Source organism: Chrysochloris asiatica, unplaced genomic scaffold (assembly GCF_000296735.1).
Source record: "Chrysochloris asiatica unplaced genomic scaffold, ChrAsi1.0 scaffold00154, whole genome shotgun sequence".
Taxonomy (NCBI): Eukaryota; Metazoa; Chordata; class Mammalia; order Afrosoricida; family Chrysochloridae; genus Chrysochloris; species Chrysochloris asiatica.
The window spans coordinates 4,354,964-4,376,231 of NW_006408672.1; the positions used below are offsets into that span (position 1 = coordinate 4,354,964).

Below are 21,268 nucleotides of genomic sequence, written 5' to 3' on the forward strand. Positions count from 1 at the left end.
TTTTCAATAACCTCATATGCATGTGAAAGCTGGACAGTGAATAAGGAAGACTGTAGAAGAATTGATGCCTTTGAGTTATGATGTTGGAGGAGAATACTGAAAGTGCCATGGGCTGCCAAAAGAACCAATAGATCTGTTTTGGAATAAGTGCAGCAAGAGTGCTCCTTGGAGGCCAAGATGGCCAAACTTCGTCTCTCATACTTTGGACATGTTGTGACGAGGGACCAGTCACTGGAGAAAGATATCATGTTTGGTAAGGTGGAGGTTCAGAGATAAAAAGGAAAACCCCCAACGAGATGGATTGACCAAGTGGCAACATCGATGGACTTAAGCATGGCAATAGTACTGAGGTTGGCCCAGGATCGGGCAGTGTTTTGTTCTGCTGTATATAAGGTCACTGTGGGTCGGTATTGACTTGATGGCACCTAACAACAACAAATATAAAATCAACAGCCAACATCACTGTCAATGGAGAAAAACTGAAGCCATACCCCTTTGAGAAGAAGAACTAGACAAGGATGACATTTCTCACCACTCCTATTCAATACTGTGTTGCAAATCTTAGCCAGATCTATAAGACAAGTAAAGAAAATTAAAGGCATCCAAATTGGCAAAGAATAAGTAAAATTCTCTCAATTTCTATATGACATGAGCGTATACTTAGAAAATCCCCAAAACTAAGCAAGAAAATTATTTGAAAGATTCAGCAAAGTGGCAGGTACAAGATGAACATACAAAAATCAGCTGGATTCCTTTATAATAATAAAGACAGCTGTGAAAAAGAAATCAGGAAAACAATGCCATTTGCAATAATCATCCAAAAGATCAAAAATTAAGGAATAAATCTAAGCAGAGAAACAAAAGACCTATACAAAGAAAACTATAAAACACTGTTACAAGAAACTAAAAGAAACTTGCAAAAATGGAAGAATAAATCATGCTCGTGGATAGTTAAGACTTAACATTGTGAAAATGTCAACATTACCCAATGCAATCTATGGTTATAATGCCATCCCAATTCATATTCCAATGACATTCTTTAAAGAGATGGAAAAACGTATCACCAACTTCACATGGAAAGGAAATAGATCCTGGCTAAGCAAAGAATTACTAAAAAGGAAAAACAGAATAAGAGGTCTCTCTCACTTCTTCATTTCAAAATGACAGTCACAGTAATCAAAACCGACTGGTACAGATACAATGAAAAATACACAGATCAATGGACCAGAATTGAGAACTCAGAAGTAAATCCGTTAATCTATGCTCAGTTGCAGCCATTTTCGAATGATCATATTGCAAAAACCACCCAAATTATTATATTAAAAAATGGCTGCAACCATACATTGACAGAAAGCTTCCAGAAGTTCAAGCTGGATTCAAAAGAGGACATGGAACGAGGGATATCATTGCTGATGCCAGATGAATCTTGGCTGAAAGCAGAGAATACCAGAAAGATGTTTTCCTATGTTTTATTGATTATGCAAAGGCTTTCGATGATGTGGATCATGACAAACTATGGACAATGTTTCAGAGAATGAGTGTTCCATAACACTTAACTGTGCTTGTGAGGAACTTGTACATTGACTAAGAAGCAGTTGTTCCAACAGAACAAGGAAACACCAAATGGTTTAAAATTAGGAAAGGTGTGGACCAGGGTTGCCTTCTTTTACCATACTGATTCAATCTGTATGCTGAGCAAATAATCTGAAACGATGGATTATATGAACAAAAATGTGACTTTGGAGGAAGACTCATTAACAACTTGTGGTTTGCAGATGATACAACCTTTCTTGCTGATAGTGAAGAGGACTTAAAATACTTACTGATGAAAATCAAAGACTACAGCCTTTGGTATGGGTTGTAACTCAATGTAAAAAAAATCAAAATCCAAAAAAACCTCACCACTGAACAAATAAATCACATCCATATAAATGGAGAAAAGACTGAAGTTGTCCAAGACTTCATTTTGCTTGGATCAACCTTCAACACTTATGGAAGCTGCAGTCAAGAAATGCATTAGGCAAATCTGCTGCACAAGACCTCTTTAAAGTGTTGAAGAGCAAAGATATCAGTTTGAGGACCAAGGTGCACCTGAACCAAGCCATGGTATTTTCAATAACCTCATATGCATGTGAAAGTTGGACAGTGAATAAGGAAGACCATACAAGAATTGATGCACTTGAGTTATGGTGTTGCCCCCCCCCCCCCCCCCCCCCAAAAAAAAAAAAATCTGTGTTGGAAGAAATACATCCAGAATGCTCCCTGGAGAAGAATATCATGTTTGGTAAAAGGGAGGGTTGGAGAAAAAGAGGAAGACCCCCAATGAGATGGATTGGCACAGTGGCAGCAGTGATGGGCTCAAATGTAGCAACAATTGTGAGGTTGGTACAGATCCATGCAGTGTTTTGTTCTGTTGTGCATAGGGTCACTATGAGTCAGTACCAACTCGATGGCATCTAACAACAACAACAATGCTTAGTTGATCTTACAAAGGATCAAAGCACATTAAAAGGGGGAAGAGATAATCTGTTCAACAAACGGTACTGTCAAATCTGGAAATCCATTTGCAGAAGAATGAAACAAGACTCAATATCTCACCATATAAGAAAATGAACTGAATGTGAATTAAAGACCTAAATGTAAAATCTAGGATTATAAAGGTCATCAATGAAAAAAATAGGGACAAATTTAGGGACTCTTGTTACATGGCATAAACACACCATCAAACATAACTGAAAACACAAAAGCAGCAGAAGACAAAATAGATGATTGGAACCTCCTAAAAATTAGACACTTATGCACATCAAAAGATTTTACCAAAAGAGTAAAGACAGAACCCTCAGGCTGGTGAAATATTTTGGCAATGATACATAAATCAAGGGATTATTGTCTAGAATTTATAGAACAATTCAACACCTCAGTAAGAAGACAAAATCCAATTAAAAACGGGTGGAGGAAATGAACAGACACTTCATTAAAGACATTCAAGGGAGCAACAAACATATGAAGAAATGTTTACAATCACTAGCCATTGTTGTTGTTGTTAAGTGCCATCGAGTCGATTCCGACCCATAGCGACCCTATATATGGTTTCCAAGGAGCAGCTGGTGAGCTTGAACCACCGACCTTGCAGTTCAAATGACTTTGCATTCTGACGCATTAGCCCACAGTGCCACACTAGCCATTGTTTTGTTAAGTGCCATCGAGTCAGTTCCGACCCATAGCGACCCTGTATAGGGTATCCGAGGAGCTGCTGGTGAGTTTGAACTGCCAATCTTGCGATTCAAATGGCTTTGCAGTCTGGCGCATTGACCCACAGCGCCATTGGTGGTTATGTACCGTGGAGTCGGTTCTGACTCATAGCGACCCTGACAGGGTTTCTGAGGCTGTAAATCTTTACGGGAGCAGAAAGCCCCATCTTTTCCCGTGGAACAGCTAGTAGTTTCGAACTGCTGACCTTGCGGTTTGCAGCCTGATTCTTAACCACCACGCTACCAGAGCTCCTTATGCAAATCAAAACAATAACATCTCAGCCCAACATTTACAACAAAGGTAAAAAAAAACAGAAAACAACAAATGCTGGAGAGAGTGTGGGGAATATGGTACCCTCTTACACGGCTGTTGGGTTTGTAAAATGGTGCAACAGCTGTGGAAGATGGTATGACACTTTCTCAGAAGGCTGGAAATAGAAATATCGTATGACTCAGTAATCTCTCTACTTGGTACTTATCCTGGAGAAATAAGAGCTGCAACACAAATAGATATATGCATGCCATGTTCATTGGAGCATTATTCACAAGAGCAAAACATTAGAGACAACCTAGATACCCATCAGCAGAGAAATGGTTGAACAAACTTTGGTACATACACACAATAGAATATTATGTAACATCTAATATTATGATTTAGTAGTCCTGCTGTAGCATTGTAGGATAAGCACTTGACCATAATGTCGATTTGAACTGCAAGGTCGGTGGTTCAAACTCACCAGCAGCTCCTTAGAAACCCTATACAGGGTTGCTATGAGTTGGAACTGACTGGATGGCAGTTAACAACAACAACAACAATATTATGATGACTCTGAAAAATGCCATATAACATGTAAGAACCTGAAGGATATTATGCTGAGTGAAATTAGTCAATTACAAAGGGAAAGATATTGCACAAGGCTCCTACTGTAAAAAAATCAAGAAAAGATTTCAGTTTATAATAGACTTTCTGTGAAGTTTTTCAGGGATGTGAGGGAAGGGAAAATTAGTCACTGGGTAAAGTGTAGACATGTGTTAACTTGGGTGACAGGGATGGCAGTTAAAATGAAAAGAAAGCATAAAAAGAAAAAGGTAAAAGGAAATTGCCTTCTTCTCTTCCCCCTTTCCCCCCCCCCCCCCATATACTGGAAGGGAAGCAATGTATATTTATTTTCTCACTAAAAAAAGAGCTTAAACATTATTTTCCTTTGAAACATGAAGGTCAGGTTACTATGGCAACATCTTCTGTGCTATTTTGACATGTTTAATAAAGGCAGGCTGGCCTCTTAGTTCATGTTAATAATTTTATTTTCTTTAATAACATGCCTGCAATGATGGTGTGATGTTATAGGATAAGCACTCGACCACAAGGCTGGTTTGAACTGCAAGGTTGGTGGTTGAAATTCACCAGTCAATCCTCGAGAACTCTGTACAGGGTCACCATGGGTCGAAACCGACTCGACGGCACTTAACAACAACAACATGATGGTGAATTACGATATTCAGAAATGTTTTTGAAGCCTGCCTTGTATAATAAAGTGAGTCGTTGCAAAATAAAACCCAACAAATGTAAAAATGCAAAGCAAATAAAATTGAAACAAAAAATAAAATAAAGTGTTAAAAAGCTAAGATGTCACTTTGAAGACTAAGGAGCACCTGATCCATCCCACGGTATTTTCAGTTGTCTCATATACATGCGTAAGCTAAACCATGAATAAGAAAGACTGAAGAAGAGTTAATGTCTTTAATTATGAATTATGGTGTTGGCAAAGAATATTGCCAACTATTCCATGGATTGCCCAAAGAATGAACAAATTTATGTTGGAAGAAGTGCAACAGGAGTGCTCATTAGAAGTATGAATGGCAAGACCTTGTCTTACGTACTTTGGAAATGTTATCAGGAGGAAACCGTACCTGGAGAAGGACATCATGCTTTGTAAAGTAGAGAGTTAATAAAAAAGAGAAAGGCCCCCATTGAGATGGATTGACACAGTGACTGCAACAATGGGATTATGGGTAGGATTGTGAGGATGGCCCAGTACTGAGAAGTGTTTTATTCTGCTGTATATAGAGTTGCTATGAGATGGCACCTAACAACAATAACAACATCTGTGATAGGAGACACAGATTTCTGGCAGTTGAAAGATCTGTTTCTAGTCCTGCTTCTACTCACTATTTGCTTGATTTTATTGCCCTTATCTGTAAAATGAGAAGAAGCTCACTTGCGTTTTATAGCTCTTCAAAATTTGTGACATCAAATGAGAAAGCAAGTGCAACCATTTAAGGAAACCGAAGTGGAATGATGTCATAAAATTTTTGATCTTCATGATTAGAGCCCAAGAAACAACAATATGTTTAACTGTCTTTGAAGAAACCAGTAATTTAATGAAAAATTAAAGACAAGAACAGGCGATGCTACATCATCTATCTATCTATATCTATAGATCTCTCTATCTCTACCTCTATCTCTATATGGTGGCTGTGTGCTGTGGAGTCAGTTCTGACTCACAGTGACCCTCTACAGGGTTTCCAAGGCTGTAAATCTTTATGGGAGCAGAAAGCCTCATCTTTCTCCAGCGGAACAGCTGGTAGTTTCGAACTGCTGACCTTGCGTTTCACAGCAAGATTTATAACCACTACACGATCAGAGCTCCTTATATCTATACATTGTTGTTGTTAGGTGCCATCAAGTCGGTACCGACCCATAGTGACCTTATGCACAGCAGAATGAAACACTGCCCGATCCTGGGCCAACCTCACTACTGTTGCCACGCTTGAGTCCATCGATGCTGCCACTTGGCCAGTCCATCTCATTGAGGTTTTTAGAGCGAGACAATTTGGTTATAATCTTGGTCAATTCTAGTAGGACAGCTTCTGTGGAATACAGTTCTAGGTCCCTCCTAAAAAGTCTCACCTGAAATTCGGATGTGCTTGAAAGAAGCTAATTTCTCTCTTGGTCGCCTCTGCCAAGCTCAGTTTGTCAGTGATCTCTTTTTGGCCCCGGCACCTCACAATCAAGTAGCCTTTCTTGAGGTGGTAGGTGAGATTGTACACCACATTCAGGATGTTTTGCTCAGCACCCTTGTCCACTAGATCTGGTTTGGTTAGGATGCCTGTGAGAAGGGTAGAAAAAAGCAGTGCACAAGTCAGATCGTCCCTTTCCTCTAAAGACATTTGGAACTTGCTAGGCTATGAACTTCTTTTATGGCCAAGACCACCAAGACCTCCTGAAGCCTCAGTTCCTTAGTAGCTTTCCATTTATTCCATCATCACCCCTCTCGTTTTCGACTTTTTTCACTCACACACCCATCCCTCACTCATTGTTCACACATTGCCCTGTCTAATTTATTTAGCAAATGTTTCTTGGGTGTTCGTTGTGTGCCAGGACTAGACTACCATTCTCAGAACAGATGGGGTCCATCTACCACCTTCTCCAGAACACCACTTCATATTGTATGATTTCATTTATATAATAGGTACAGAATAAGCAAAATCATGGAGACAAGAAGTAAATTTGCAGTTGCCTAGGACTAAGGTAGTAGGGAGGGGAGTGGGTGAGTCATGGGTAATGCCAAATGGCTGCTGATGGTACAAGATTTCTTGTTGGAGATGATTGTTGTTGTTGTTAAGTGCTGTCAAGTCATTGGGGATGATAGACGTATTCTAAAATTGCTTGTGATGGTGGTTGTACAACTCTATTAATATGGTATATTCCTTTGAACTGTACACTTGATATGGATGAATTTTATGGTATGTGAATTATATTCTCAATAAAGCCATTATAAAAAAAGAAAGGATAATTAAATTTTCAACGTTTAAAAGCACATTATTTTATTTAAGCATTAGGCTAAGGTGCCCATTATCTGTGAAAGAATGGAAGATATAGAGGATTAAAGCCTGCCTCAATATTAACATGTCTATGGAGCAAGAGACTCTAGGAGAACTCTGGGGTTGGGGGTGGGGGATAAAAAAGCATTTTCCTTCCTGATAGAAAGCTAAAACCCAAATGTTAGAATTGTACAATCCAATATGGCAGCCTCTAGGTAAATGTGATTGTTTACATTTACAGCAATTAAAATTAAGTAGAATTTTAAATTCAATTCATAACTCAGGTTTCAAGAATTTGGTTTTCAATGTTGGCTAGTTTTGGATAGCTCAGATTATAGGACATTATAGAACATGTGGACAGGCTTCAGCTGAGCTTCCAGACAAATACATACTCGGAAAAAGGAAAGATGTGATACTTCCAAATATTTAGTCACAGAAAATCTTATGAATAACAATGGAACATCATTATTCAATGGAATATTGAATATTGAAACATAATGAAGAGCACCAGAGTATTACCAGATATTGTCAGGAGAGACCAATCGCTGGAGAAGAACATTATGTTTGGTAGGGTGGAGGATCAGTGAAAAAGAGGAAGACCCCCAACGAGATGGATTGGCCAAGTGGCATCATCGATGGACTCAACCATGGCAATATGGTAGTGAGGTTGGCCCAGGATCGGGCAGTGTTTCGTTCTGCTGTACATAAGGTCACTATGAGTCGGCACTGACTCGATGGCACCTAACAACAACAACAATAGTGCCAGAAAATGAGTCCCACAGGTTGGAAGGCACTCAAAATCTGACTGGGGAAGAGCTGCCTCCTCAAAGTAGAGCTGACGGTGGTGACGCAAATGGAATAAAGCTTTCAGGACCTTCAACTGCTAATGGGGCACAACTAAAATTGATAGAAATAGTTGTAAATATCCATTAACAATCAAAAGAACATGGACTGTCCAAAATACAAATCTAGGAAAATTGGAAATTGTGAAAAATTAAATGGAACGCATAAACATCGATATCCTAGTTATCAGTGAGCTGAAATGGACTGGCATTGTCTGTTTTGAATCTGACAGTCACCTAGTTTACTGTGCCGAGAATGACAAATTGAGGAGGAATGATGTTGCATTAATCATCAAAAGGTACATATCAAGATCTATCTTGAAGTACAACTTTGTTTGTAATAGGATAATATCCACACACCTACAAGGAAGACCAGTTAATATAACTATTACTCAAATTTACACACCAACCACTAAAGCCAGTGAGGGTGAAGTTGAAGAATTCTACCAACTTCTTCAGTCTGAAACTAATCAACCATGCAATCAAAATATATTGATAGTTACTGGTGATTGGAATGCAAAGGTTGGAACGAGTGGGAACAGACTCAATGACACTTAACAACAACAACCTCTGCTGTACAGCCACACCTTGAAGTCAGACTTTTAGCCTTCTGAACTTTGAGAAAATAAACTTGTTTTCTTTAAGGCTGCACACTTCTGGTATTTCTATTATAGCAGCAGAAGGCACCTAAATCATGTCCTTTCTAATGGCTCCAATCTCACTCTGTCTCCCTCTGTAAGTGCTTGCTTTGATGGTCTCCTCTCTACCTTCCTCTCCTTCCTCTACCTTTCCTCTAGCATTGGATGAAAAACTTTGAATTCTGAGATTTTTCTGATAGTTTTGCTTATGTTCTTTGAGAGTGAAATTGCTGCTGCATTTTTTGTTTGTTTGCTTGCTTATGTTGGAAACCTGAAGGTCATCTTCCACTAATTTGTCCTGTTATTTTATCTGTGGCAAAGCTTGGACAAGTCCATTCCCTGAAAATTTCCTGGCACCTCAGTAAACAATTTTCTCTCTGTTTTTAATCTTCCTATTAATAAAAGTTGTAACTTAACAACTTTTGTTAAGTGTATATCTCAACATGTTATCACCAGAGCCAAGATGCATGTGAATCCACCTGGACCTCCCATTGGGAAGGGAGAGAATCTTTCACTGGGAGTGAAGAAAGGCAGCCAAGAAAGCCCTGTCCCCTGGAACCAGTGGTCAATCCTGAAGACCACAATCTTTGTACTCAATTTGGAGAAAAGCTAGTGATATAATAAATATTGTAATTAGGACTCACCCTAACTGGGCATAGAGGCTTCTCATACTCTTACGTCATACATCCTACTCATATTCACACTCATCCTCTCAATTTCAGAGTTGCTTCATTTAAAATAGCAGATTCAAACTGGGAAATGCATATGCGTCTGTGTTCAGTCCAGCTCATAAACCTCCTTTTACTGCTCAGCTTGTATTGGGCCACAGAGAAGGGCACTGTCAGTAGTATTTAGATGCTTCATTTATTTTTCTCCCTCTTTTTAAATTAAGTTGTTCATGTATATAACAAATCCTTGTTAAGCATACCACTCCGGGTGCTGGAAAGGTGGCGGTGAACAAACCCACAAAGTCTCTGTTCTCAAACAAACAAACCCACAAAGTCTCTGTCCTGTCTTCTCCAGCAGGAAGAAGCCAGGTAAATTCACCTAGTAATACACAAGAAACAAATACAAATATCTGATATTGATAAGTCCTATGCAGAGATATAAAATGAGGTGATTTGCTAGCCCGTGCTGGTGGACAATGATGGATGGTACAACTAAAAGTTGGTGGACAAAGAGGGCCTCCCTGAGAAGGCAATACTAGATTACACAAGTAGGGGAGTGTCACAACAGAGACCTAAATAAGAGGGTGGGGGCAACCCATTGAGGATGGGAAGAGCATTCTACACCCTTAGCTGGGAGTGAGCTAGCATCTCTGAGTCATGCTGGACACCAGTGGGCAATGGAGACAGTGATGGGACCCATGGTCACAGAAGAGAGCAGGGGTCAGGTCACCTAGAACTTCATGGTCTGAGAAAAGGAATCTGGGATATTTGTGCATGAACATGTTATATGTTAACATGAGGTCATAACTCAATATGGATGAGTCCTAATTCAATAAGATTGGTGTTCTTATAAAAGAGGAGAGGAGACACAAAAAGAGACAAAGAGGGAAAACGGTGTGTGAAGATGGAGGCAGAGACTGGAGTGATGCATCTGTTAATCAAGAATACCAAGGACTTCCAGTAGCCACCAGCAACCAGGAAAGAAGCATGGAAACAGATTCTCCTTCAGAGTCTTCTGAAGGAATAAACAAGATCAACACCTTGAATTTGGACTTACAGCCTTCAGAATGATTAGATAATAAATTTCTGGTTTTATAAGTCACCCTACTCAAGGTACTTTGCTACAGTAGCTTTAGGAAACCGACACAAGGGATAAAAGGGAGGAGAGTGAAGACCCTCCAGACTGTGACAACTCACTGGACCCTGACAATGAATGAAGATGACCCAGGTGAGGTGCCTGTGTGTGCCCAAGCCCACAGCTGCTTAGCCACAGAACAAGCGCTTAGATTAAGCACAGGAAGGGACATCACAACCATGCTGTGCTCTAGGACCTTTTAAATATGTGAGGAGTGTCTCCCTCCTTTCCTTCTTCTGGAAGTCTTGTCCTTTCTCCTTACCTATGGTTCTGTCTCCATCAGGGTCTACTTCCCTAGCCATGCTGAGTGCCTCTGTAGTCGCGATGTCCACATTACAGGGTACCACCACCAAGTTGATCGTCTGCTGTCTTTCGATGTACTTTTTGATGAGCGACTTGATCTGATGTAAGAGAATCACACAAAGGAAGATCACATTATGGTCATCCGGGAATACAACTAGACATGTGTGTTGATTAAAAACCAACACTGTCCCCGTGTGGCGCCTACATGTTTCACACCTGTGTGCTTTGGCTTCGTCCGTCCTCTTCCTCTGGAACTTACATCCTCACCACATACCCTGCTCTGCTCTCTACTGACTTCCTATGCATCTTTCAAAGCCTGTCTCTAGTCTTTCGTCTTTCCTGACAACTCCTGAATTCCTGTGGCCTGACGTGACCCCTTCTTCCTCCCAAGATCACCCTATTATATGTCTAGGAGTTTTTTGTCTCTAGGCATTGGCCTATTGAAGATAATTCATATAGATCAGATCATACACCATTTGTCTGTTTTGTGCCTGACTTATTTCACTTATCATAATGTTTTCAAGGTTTGTCTGTGATACGCCATGCATCAGAATCCCATTCATTTTTGTTTGTTTTTTCTTGGTCCCATTCATTTTTATGACTGAACAGTTATTCCACTGTATGGCTATACCAGAGGCACAGGATCGTGTAAATAGTTAGGCAGTGGGTTGCTAACTGAAAGATTAGGATTCAAGTCTACTCAGAGATGTCTCTGAAGAAAGTCTTGCAATATACTTCCAAAAACTCAACCACTGGAGAACCTGTGGAGCACAGTTCTACTCTAATGTCCACGAGGTTGCCATGAGTTGCAGTTTTTTTGTTTTGTTTTTTCTAATGGGTATACCATATTTTGTTCATCTGTTCATTTGTTTATGAGCACCTGGATTGTCTTCACCTTTGGGCTATTATGAAGAATGCTGCTGTGAACATTGACAGACAAGTATCTGTTTGAGTTCCTCCTTGTAAATCTTTTGGGTATCTACCAAGGAGAGAGCTGACTCGACAGCACTTAAAAACAACACCAAGGAGAGGAATTGCTGGGTTGTAAGAAGTTGTGGCAGTGCTCTGGGTTAAAGCCACTGGGCTGCTAACTAAAAGAACAGCGATTCAAACCCACTAGCTGCTCCTGGTGAAGATTTACAGTTATATGGGTTGGAAACAACTAGATGGCAGGGGGTTTGGTGCTTTTTTTAATTTTATTTTGGAGGGGATAATGGTAATTCTTATCAACGGAGAAAAGATTGAAATTGTCAAGGACTTCATTCTTGGATTAACTATTAACACTCACAGAAGCAGCAGTCAAGAAATCAAATGATGTATTGCATTAGGCAAATCTGCTGCACAAGACCTTTTTAAAGTGTTGATGAACAAAGATGTCAACTTGAAGACTAAGGTGTGCTTGACCCAAGCCATGGTATTTTCAGTAGCCTCATATGCATGTGAAAGCTGGACAGTGAATAAGGAAGACCGTAGAAGAATTGATGCCTTTGAGTTATGGTGTTGGAGCAGAATATTGAAAGTGCCATGGGCTGCCAAAAGAACCAATAGATCCATTTTGGAAGAAGTGCAACCAGAGTGCTCCATGGAGGCCAAGATGGCCAAACTTTGTCTCTCATACTTCAGATATATTGTCAGGAGGTACCAGTCACTGGAGAAGGATATCATGTTTGGTAAAGTGGAGGGTCAGAGAAAAAGAGGAAGACTCCCAATGAGATGGATTGGCCAAATGGTAGCATTGATGGACTTAAGTGTGGCAACAGTAGTGAGGTTGGTCCAGGATCGGGCAGTGTTTTGTTCTGCTGTGTATAAGGTCGCTATGAGTCAGTATTGACTCGATGAATTCTAACAACAACAACAACAACAACAATGGTAATTCTAGAGTTTTGGCGTAGTGCTATGGGATAAAGAACTGGACAGCAAAGTCAGTTTGAACCACAAGATTGGAGGTTCAAATCCACTAGTTTTTCCTAGGAAACCCTATACAGGGTTGCTATGAGTCAGAAATGACTCCATGACCAACAACAACAACAAAAGGTGGTCTGGAGTCACTCAGTCAGGTTTCCTTCTGGTGGGGCAGGGTAGTATGGGAGCTGATGGGTAGCTGGATGCCCACAGCTGAAGAAAAATCAGTTCCAGGAGAGAGGAACGGAGCCTCAGAAGGAAGGTGGGGAATGAATGGAGAGTGGGGGAGGTATTTGGAATGCCTGTCTCTCGTGGTCTCTACCCTGATTCCTTCCCCCTTTCTTATCCTGTTCTCCGCTCCCCAACCTCATACATTTAGTAACACTGGCATCTACCTTTCCCTCATGAATCCCTGTCTTTACCTATACTGCTCTGCAGTTTGCTTGAGGAAATATTTTTCCCCCTCTTGAAGGCAGTTCTTAAATTGGGGGAGGGGCGCAAATAGGAACGCAAACATATAATTTGGTCAAAAGCAGTCAAGTAAAAAATAAATAAAAGCCAATTAAGAAGTCAATTAGTTGAGAAAATTTTGGTCAAAATAAATTTTGACTGTTGACTCGCAGTGGCCCTAAAGGACAGAATAGAACTGCCCCAAAGTTGTAATTTTCATGGAAGCAGACTTTCACATCTTTTTTCCACTGAGTGGTTGGTGAGTTTGAATTGCTGACCTTTTGGTTAGCAGTGGAGTGATTAACCACTGGTCTACTAGGGCTCCTCCATAAATGAATTGTTGTTGTAGTTAAGTGCTGTCAAAGGGATTCCAACTGGTAGGTTTGAACTGTCAACCTTGTGGTTCACAGTCCAGTACTGATCCTACAGCGCCACGCCAAAAGTGAATGGTGGTGGTGGTGGTAGTGTGTTGTGGAGTCGGTTCCGACCCATAGCGACCCTGTGTAGGGTTTCTGAGGCTGTAAATCTTTACAGGAGCAGAAAGCCTCATCTTTTTCCCACGGAACGGCTGGTAGTTTCGAACTACTGACCTTGAGGTTAGCAGCCCAATTCATAACCACTACGCTAGTGGACGGAGTCCTGGTGTGGCGCTGTGGGTTAATGCATCAGACTGCAAAGCCATTTGAACTGCAAGGTTGCCAGTACAAGCTCACTAGTTGCTCCTCGGAAACCCTTATGGTGGCTATGGGTCAGAATTGACTCGATGGCACTTTACTACAACAACACGCTAGTGGACAAAAAACCCAGATCCCTGTAATTGAGCCTTTTGAGGTCGGCTCTACCTCATACAGTCCCCATGGCTGCCACTCTTACCAGGTCAATTTCACTTGCTAGCAGACCTACAAGCCCAAGTCAGAAACTGTATGAAGTCCCTGCCCTGAAACTCTGGACACAGAACTCCTGCAGTCACTCATAGGAGAGGTTGCGGGGGTGGGAGTGGGAGGCAGGGAGCCCAGGAGTCCTCGGTGCTGCAGGCAGAGACCCCCCAAGTCCCCTCCACCCAACTACAGCTTGTTCTGTTCCCGACTTCCAGAACTTCTCACCTGTATTCCAATGTCTAGGGGCTGATTCCCCACAGCCACCCTGGTGATGCCGGGAAGATCAATGAGGGTCAGGTCTGGAACATCCGGGGAGTTGATCTCCAGGCTGATGAGTTCATGGCTAATGCCCACACCCTGCCCAGCGATAATATTCTGGACTACAGAGACCAAGAGGGGAGAAACCCAGAGTATGCGTCAGAGAACAACAGTTGTTACTTAAGAAAAATGATTACTATTTTCAGGGTACATTTCGTAGAAGACTGCAGTCATCTTGACGGTGACCAAGTTGGCTATTTAATGTGTAAGTAGTCTCTATGCATGCTACATAAACTTTCAAAAAGAATAAGAAATCATACCAATAAGTTTAACTGTGGAATTATGAATGAGCTCTGCTCTCCCTCTTTTCTTTTATACTTTTCAATATATTCCAATGAAAGTTTCAGTGATTTAAAATATGCCCACACATTCTTTAACGCTCCTCCCTCCCAAAAAATGGAACCTAATTCTCCTCCCCTTAAGTATAGACTGAACATAGGGAGTTTTCCAGAAGTGATGATGTGTGACTAGGTCATAAAAGATGATCACCGGCTCCTCTTTGCCCTCTCTTAGGGCTCCCTCTGGGGGAAGTTTCCTGCCACATCATATGTACTCTGTGTGGAGAATCCTAAATTATGCATATATGGGGACAGAAATTCTCTCTTTTGGAAGGGATCTTCTGGGTGGTCCAGGAGTACCCACTGAGGTCTGAAGTAGTATGTTTTATGCAGTACATTAAACATGTATGTACTGGTCCACTGTTGATGGATATTGTCCATTTGGTGATATCATGATAGTGCTGCTATAAGTATTCTAGCTTGGATATTTGGTTGTGTATACCCAAGAATGGGATGGCTGGGTCGTCATTGTGCACATCTTTAGCTTTTGTAGATTGCCAACCAGCTTTCCAAACTGGTTGCACACCACTCACACTGTCACTAGCAATGAACCTGCTGTTCACCAGGTGTCTTGGCTCTGGTTTTGCTCATTCATTTGTACACAGAACCTTTCCGAAGAGAAAAAGTGCATGTTGGTGCTCTGTTAGGGGCTGAGGTTGTGGTGTGTATGCAGGCTGCCTGCCCTGTCTTCACTGAGCTCACAGTTAGAGGGTCAGACAGACATCCACAAATGCTGCAGGATTTGCTGGTGGTACCAGGAGAGAAATAGGCCGGTTGTCATGGGCCTTTGTCAGGGTGCAGATCTTTAAAAATGTGAAGCTGGGAAATGGGCCAACTGAGAGCTTCAATTCATTTCTGTTTGTGAGAGATGAGGCCTAGAATTAGGGCAAGATGTCTCTACTTTGGAAGGAACCGGTTAGACAACTCATTGGAGGCTTACAGACCTGGGGTTCTTGGAGGAGTGACAAGCCCAGGAAATCATCCAGAGGCCTTGCACTCTGATATTGAGTTTGCTATTTCATAATGCAAAAAGCCTGTCTCTGTAGAACTCAGAGTTCATAGCTGTGGAGAGTCTTAAAAGCTGTTGTTGTTTTTAAGTACTATTAAGTAGATTCTGACTCATAGCGATCCTGTATAGGATTTCCTAGGCGTGGGTGGTGGATTTCAACAGCCAAGCTTTTGGTTAGCAGTCCAGTACTGCTCCTACAGGAAGATTTGTTTATTGTGTGCTCCTCATGCTGAGATCAGGCACCCAGGGGCACAGATGATTTGTACTCAACTGACGTGGCACGATAAGATAAGCACATGGACTGCTAGCCACAAGGTTGGTGGTTCAAATCCACCAGCTGCTCCTTGGAAACTTTATACATTATCACTATGAGTCCGAACCAGCAGAAGATCGGTGGTTCAAACCCAGCTGACAGTGCTTTGGAAGAAAGTTCCGTTGATCTGCCTTTGTAAAGATTACAACACAGAAAATTCCACGGAGCAGATCTACTTTGTCATATGGGGTCGCCATGAATTGGAATAAACTCTATAGCAATATTTATGGTTTGTTCTTGTTTTCTACCACCTGAGACTAGAGAAGGCAGTGAAAATGGAGGGGTGTGGCAGGGGCCTGGTAGGAGGGATGAACAAGTGACCACCAGGGTCCACTAAGGAGGGGCCATCGCATGGAACTTCAGGAGTACCTGATCTTTATTATTATTATTATCATTATTATTCTGAGGTTTTCTATTACTAATTGTAAACCTTGGTAAACACTACTCAGCAGCTCGGTGTTAGCTGTGTTTCAAGAAATTATGGGCGGGCCATGCCCATGTTTGGAGGAAGCTGCCACAAGGCCACAGTTAGAATAGCAAGACAGGAAGACAAGTGATGACCAGGGTGGCTGAGTGTGGTCCAGGTCAGGGTTAGAGCTTATCTAGGGAGGTTTCTGGAGGAGCAGGCATTAAACCAAGACTCCCAAGGATGAGTAGGAATCAGACAGGTGAAGAGGAGGGAAACTGTGTGAGGCAGAGAGACCAGCGTGTGGAAACGCCTACAAGGGAGCAAAAGGGCATATTCCTTTGTGGATCTGGAATCGATCCAGCATTGTGGAGCCTGGAGCTGGGGAGGTGAGAGAATGTGGATGGGGGCTAGACTTCTCCCTGCAGGTGGGAGCATCAAGTGAGGGTTTCAGTGAAAGGTGATTCAATGTGGGTTTGAACTAGAGGGACAGTGGATGTGACAGATTGAGCAGTGCCGTTTGAGAACAAACAAACAAACTGAAGCCAAAGCTGACTCCCAGTGACTCCATGTGTGTCAGAGAAGAACTAGGGCTTTCAATGGTCACCTTTTCAGGAGTAGATGCCAGACTTTTGAATCCTTCTAGATGGACTTGATCCACCAACCTATCGGCTAACAGCAGAGTGGATTGACTGTGTACGTCTCTCAGGGACTTCGCCATATGGGAAGTGAGTGTATTTTGGGGTAATGGAAGCAATGAAGAGGGGTAGAAAGAGCTGGGTGAACAGGGAAAGAAGCCAGTCATAGAATAGAACCAGGAACAACACATAGGGTTCCTACCGTCCCATATAACTTTCTCCACCAGATTGGGATGGTCCAGTTGGTGTTCCATGTTCCTATAACTGATTTTTCCTTTCCATCCATACTCAGGAGGCTGTCTTTTCAGTTTCAACACCAGTGGACACCTAGTGACAATACCTGAGAGAGATTTCCCATAAGCGTAAGTTTCCTGTTAAAAAAAGTGCCATTGATGACTTTTCCTCCTACCTCTTTAGGACTTCCCCAGTGTTCTCATGGGTTGTGTCTGCACTGCCGTGGTGTGGCAGGTGAACACAAGACAAGAAGCCTTTGTGCCTGCTGTGAGTCTCTGACGAGTGGTCACTGGGAACATCCCTACTGGTCATGAGTATGAACCTCTCTGCTGGTTATGAGAAACCCCATCAGGCTTTCTGATGTATGTGGGTGTTGAGACCTCGGCGCCTTTCAGAACTCCTCAGTGTCTCTGGTACACACACCAGTCCCTCAGGTGTGTTTGCATGGGACCTATATTGTCCAGATGGGGGCTCTGAAGAGGGGAGAAAATGGAGACATGCCACAGTGAGACCTGCTTTAGTGGATACAACTTCTCTGAATCCTGGACTGGAGCATGGGGGCGGGTGGGCAGGTAGTGATAGCCTGGGAGAGGGGCTAGAAATCCTGAAGGAAAGGGTCAAAAGATATACTAAAGATGCAGCATGTGGAGGCACCTGGAGGTAGGGAAGGTCTGGGGTGCTGGGGCTAGGGACCTTCAAGCCATAGCTTTTACATTCACCAGGGCCTCCACGCTGTTAAAGACCACTAGAAAGAATCAACAAGGCTGCTGCAGTGACCGTGACTGAAACAGGGCTAATGGATGCTGAGATGTGAACAATGAATGAGAAAATTGAAGACAGCACAGGACACCCTCGTCTCCTGACCATCCCATGCACTTCTGAACCTAAGCAACTTAATATATGGAGGAACTGCCCTCCTGGGATCCTGCTCAACTAACAACTTATCTCTAAAGCTGGTTGGTACCCAAAAGATGCTTTGGTGTCACTTGCTATTAAGCTGAGAGTTGCTTACCACTGCCCCTGGGTAGGGCGACCCCAGACAGAGCCTCCAGCACTGAGCTCTTGCCAGAGCTCTGGTCCCCAATGACAGCGATGGCAGGCAGGGCCAGGTCCTTCTCCACGCCCAGGGCCCGCAGGGAATCGATGAGGTCGATACAGGGGCGCACCTTCTCCTCATAGTGGCTGCAGAGGATGCTCTTGGTCTCCTGCAGAAGGCGAATAGACCTTATTGCTCAGGTTTCAGGTTGGATTTATCCCAGAGGTCACTATACATGCAGAACTTGTGCATGTATGAATGTTGGGTGATGAAAATGATGAAGCGTTTCACTACTAACCAAATGGTTGGTAGTTTGAATCTAGCCATCTGCTTCTAAAAACTCACAGTCTTGACCTTGTGGAGTGCAGTTCTACTCTGACATATGGGGTCAATATGAATAGAAATTGACTCAACAGAAACTGTTGTTGCTATGTTGTTAGATACTGTTAAGTCTGCTCCAACTTATAGCAAGCCTATAAACAACAGAATAAAACCCAGTCCTGCACCATCCTCACAATTGTTGCTATGTTTGAGCCCATTGTTGTAGCCACTGTGTCAATCCATCTTATTGGAGCACTGTCTCAATCCGTCTTATTGGAGCAATGTGTCAATCCATTTTATTGGTTGATAGAGTGGAGGATCAATCCATCTTATTGATCTTCCACTCTATCAACCATGATGTCTCCCCATTTCTTCTTCCTATTCTGTTCTTAGTCTGGAAGCTTCACTAAAAACTGTCCACCACAGATGGCCTTGCTGGTATTTGAAACACCAGTGATGTAACATCCCAGCAACATGCAAGCCACCATGGTACGACAAACAATTGGGGTGACAGGAACTGACTTGAGTTCTTTCTTTATTTTTGGATGATGAGTTGCAGATCAGAACTGGGGTAGTGGATCAAGATATGTCTCAGGGAGGGCTTGTGTTCTATTCCTATTGGGGCTGTCCTCAGGAGAGAGAGGTATTTGGCTGGGGTGGAGAAATACTTCCCAGAGGTGGTACTTCAGGAGGTGGGTCATTGCTTCTGGGAAGAGAACTGGGAGAAGATGCACCAACAGGTGGCAGTTGCCAACCAGAGGGAGGACAGGGACTGCAGATGGGGGCACCCTGGACAGTTATGAGGTCTGTTGGCTATGGTGTGGCAGCTATAGCAGTTGAAGGAAAACTTCCAGGAAGGAGCCCCAACATGTATGTTGGAAAGAGGTTGTGTTGTATAGCCTTATAACTCTTACCCAGGCTCCCTAATTAGAGTCTGGAACCATACTTGATAATAGAGGCTGGGAACTGAGCCTTCCTATCTTCTGGTTTCTTCTTCTTCCTTGTCGGGGAGACTTCTCCGCTCCTTCAGGCCTAAAGAGTACCTCTTTGTTCTGCTTATGATGTGCATCGTATGGTACCTGACCACCTCACTACTGTATCTGTTCCTGGCCAGAAGGAAATAAGGTCCTTCAGGGAGGATATGAGTGGAGTGAGTACAGAACACCAACCCTGCATCCACTGTGGGGAGTGACCTGCTGTCCACAATGACTGATGCCCACTATTGAAGTTACCTGACTCTGTCTCTTCTCTAGGTGAGGAAAGTGTTGTTCCAACCAAAGCCCACCTGTAAGACATGTCTTTCTTGGTGACTCTGGTGAGTCTTTCTTTTTTAATTGTTTCCCTTTCATTTTTATTGTCATTCAAAACAACAACAAATACATTGTTTTTTTTACTTGTCAGAATATTCAGATTCTTGTCATTGACCCTTAACTCATGGTGATTCCATGCCCAGTTGGCTGGTCCTATCATTGTGATCCATCGGATTTCTTTTGGCTAATTCATCCCACCCCCACCCCCACCCCCACTGCCCATAGAACCTATTGTTAAACATTTATACATTCCCCCAGAACAAAACAAAAACCAAGCCAGTTTCTTTAAAGTCAATCCCCACTCATGGTGACCCCATGTGTGTGGAGTAGAGTTTTCAAGACTGTGAACTTTTGGAAGCAGATGGTGAGTCTTGACAACATAGAACAGAAACCCTCAACCCCAGGTCTCAGAGGTCAGCACTGCTGCAGAGACTGTGTGTGTCCATGGTACTTATTGGAAGTGTCCTGAAGACAGAGCTGAGCTGGTTTTATCACTTTGGTGGACCAGCCCTAAAGCCACTCACCAGTGCTCATCTGGCTGGTGACTAAAACAAGCCCTCACTGAACACCCCGTCTGACTTACCTTTGTTCTTGACTGTCTTCTGTCTTTTTCTGTTGCCATGTTGATAAACTGCTGGTTCAGTGTCAATGAGTTGAAGTGTATGGTGAGGTTTCCTGACTGCTGGTTTTGGGGGAAAAATATGTTGCTTGGGAGCTGTGCTAAGACAGCTGTGGCTGTTGTTGGAAGGTCTTCTTTTACTTTTGGAATGGTGTTGGGAAGAAAATGAAGTTTGTTTCCAGTGTGTCCAAAACTTCTGTCCAGCTAAGGATGGTGGGCTCTAACCTCTTGTTCTGCACTCCCAGTCTCCTTAGAGAGCTCTGCAAAGACACAGAATGAGTGAGGGGCTCAAAGGTCATCAAAAAAGTCCTCGCCCAGATTCCATGTTCACCAGCCCCTCCTTGCCTCAACCCAACACAACCCAACCCCTGTCCACAACACAGAGGAAACCAGTAGCCTAGCACAGTCCTTGCATCTGTAGGAGGGGCTCTTGGCAGCCAATAGTCACAGAACACAGGCAAGGGTGTCTGCAGAATTCCAGGACTTGGAGACAAGGGGAAACTAAATTTCCCGTGACCTTCTGTCACTTCTGATGGAATAGCAACCATTCTGTTTCATCTATGGCTTCACCCTCCTGGGTTAGGAGGACAGGATAGGGTACAGACATGAACAGAAACATCTCTTGGGTCTGCTCGAAGCAAACGTGGCCCTGTTGTCGCTGTTTCAGAGCCAGAAGTTTGGTTTGTGTCTCATGTTTTCCCTTAAAAATGACTGTGACCATAGTCCATCTGTAAATCTGACCTCTTGCTGGGCTTGTCATTCATTTCCAATCCAGAGATTATGCAAATCATGGGGATCCCTTACTTCATTTTCATACCACCTGCTTTCCAATCA

General features: G+C 42.7%; 1 protein-coding gene across 1 annotated transcript in view; it reads right to left on the minus strand.

The window, feature by feature from the left end:
* Positions 1-20,437, minus strand: part of MX2 (myxovirus (influenza virus) resistance 2 (mouse)) — a 51,195-nt gene extending 30,758 nt beyond the window's left edge. The window contains exons 1-6 of the mRNA XM_006870858.1: positions 20,399-20,437; positions 18,161-18,353; positions 17,117-17,254; positions 14,118-14,272; positions 10,622-10,760; positions 6,163-6,361 (exon numbers count right to left, since the gene is read on the minus strand). Coding sequence (XP_006870920.1) covers positions 6,163-6,361; positions 10,622-10,760; positions 14,118-14,272; positions 17,117-17,254; positions 18,161-18,353; positions 20,399-20,437 — 863 coding nt within the window. The remainder of the gene's footprint in view (positions 1-6,162; positions 6,362-10,621; positions 10,761-14,117; positions 14,273-17,116; positions 17,255-18,160; positions 18,354-20,398) is intronic.
* Between the last annotated feature and the right edge of the window lie 831 nt (positions 20,438-21,268).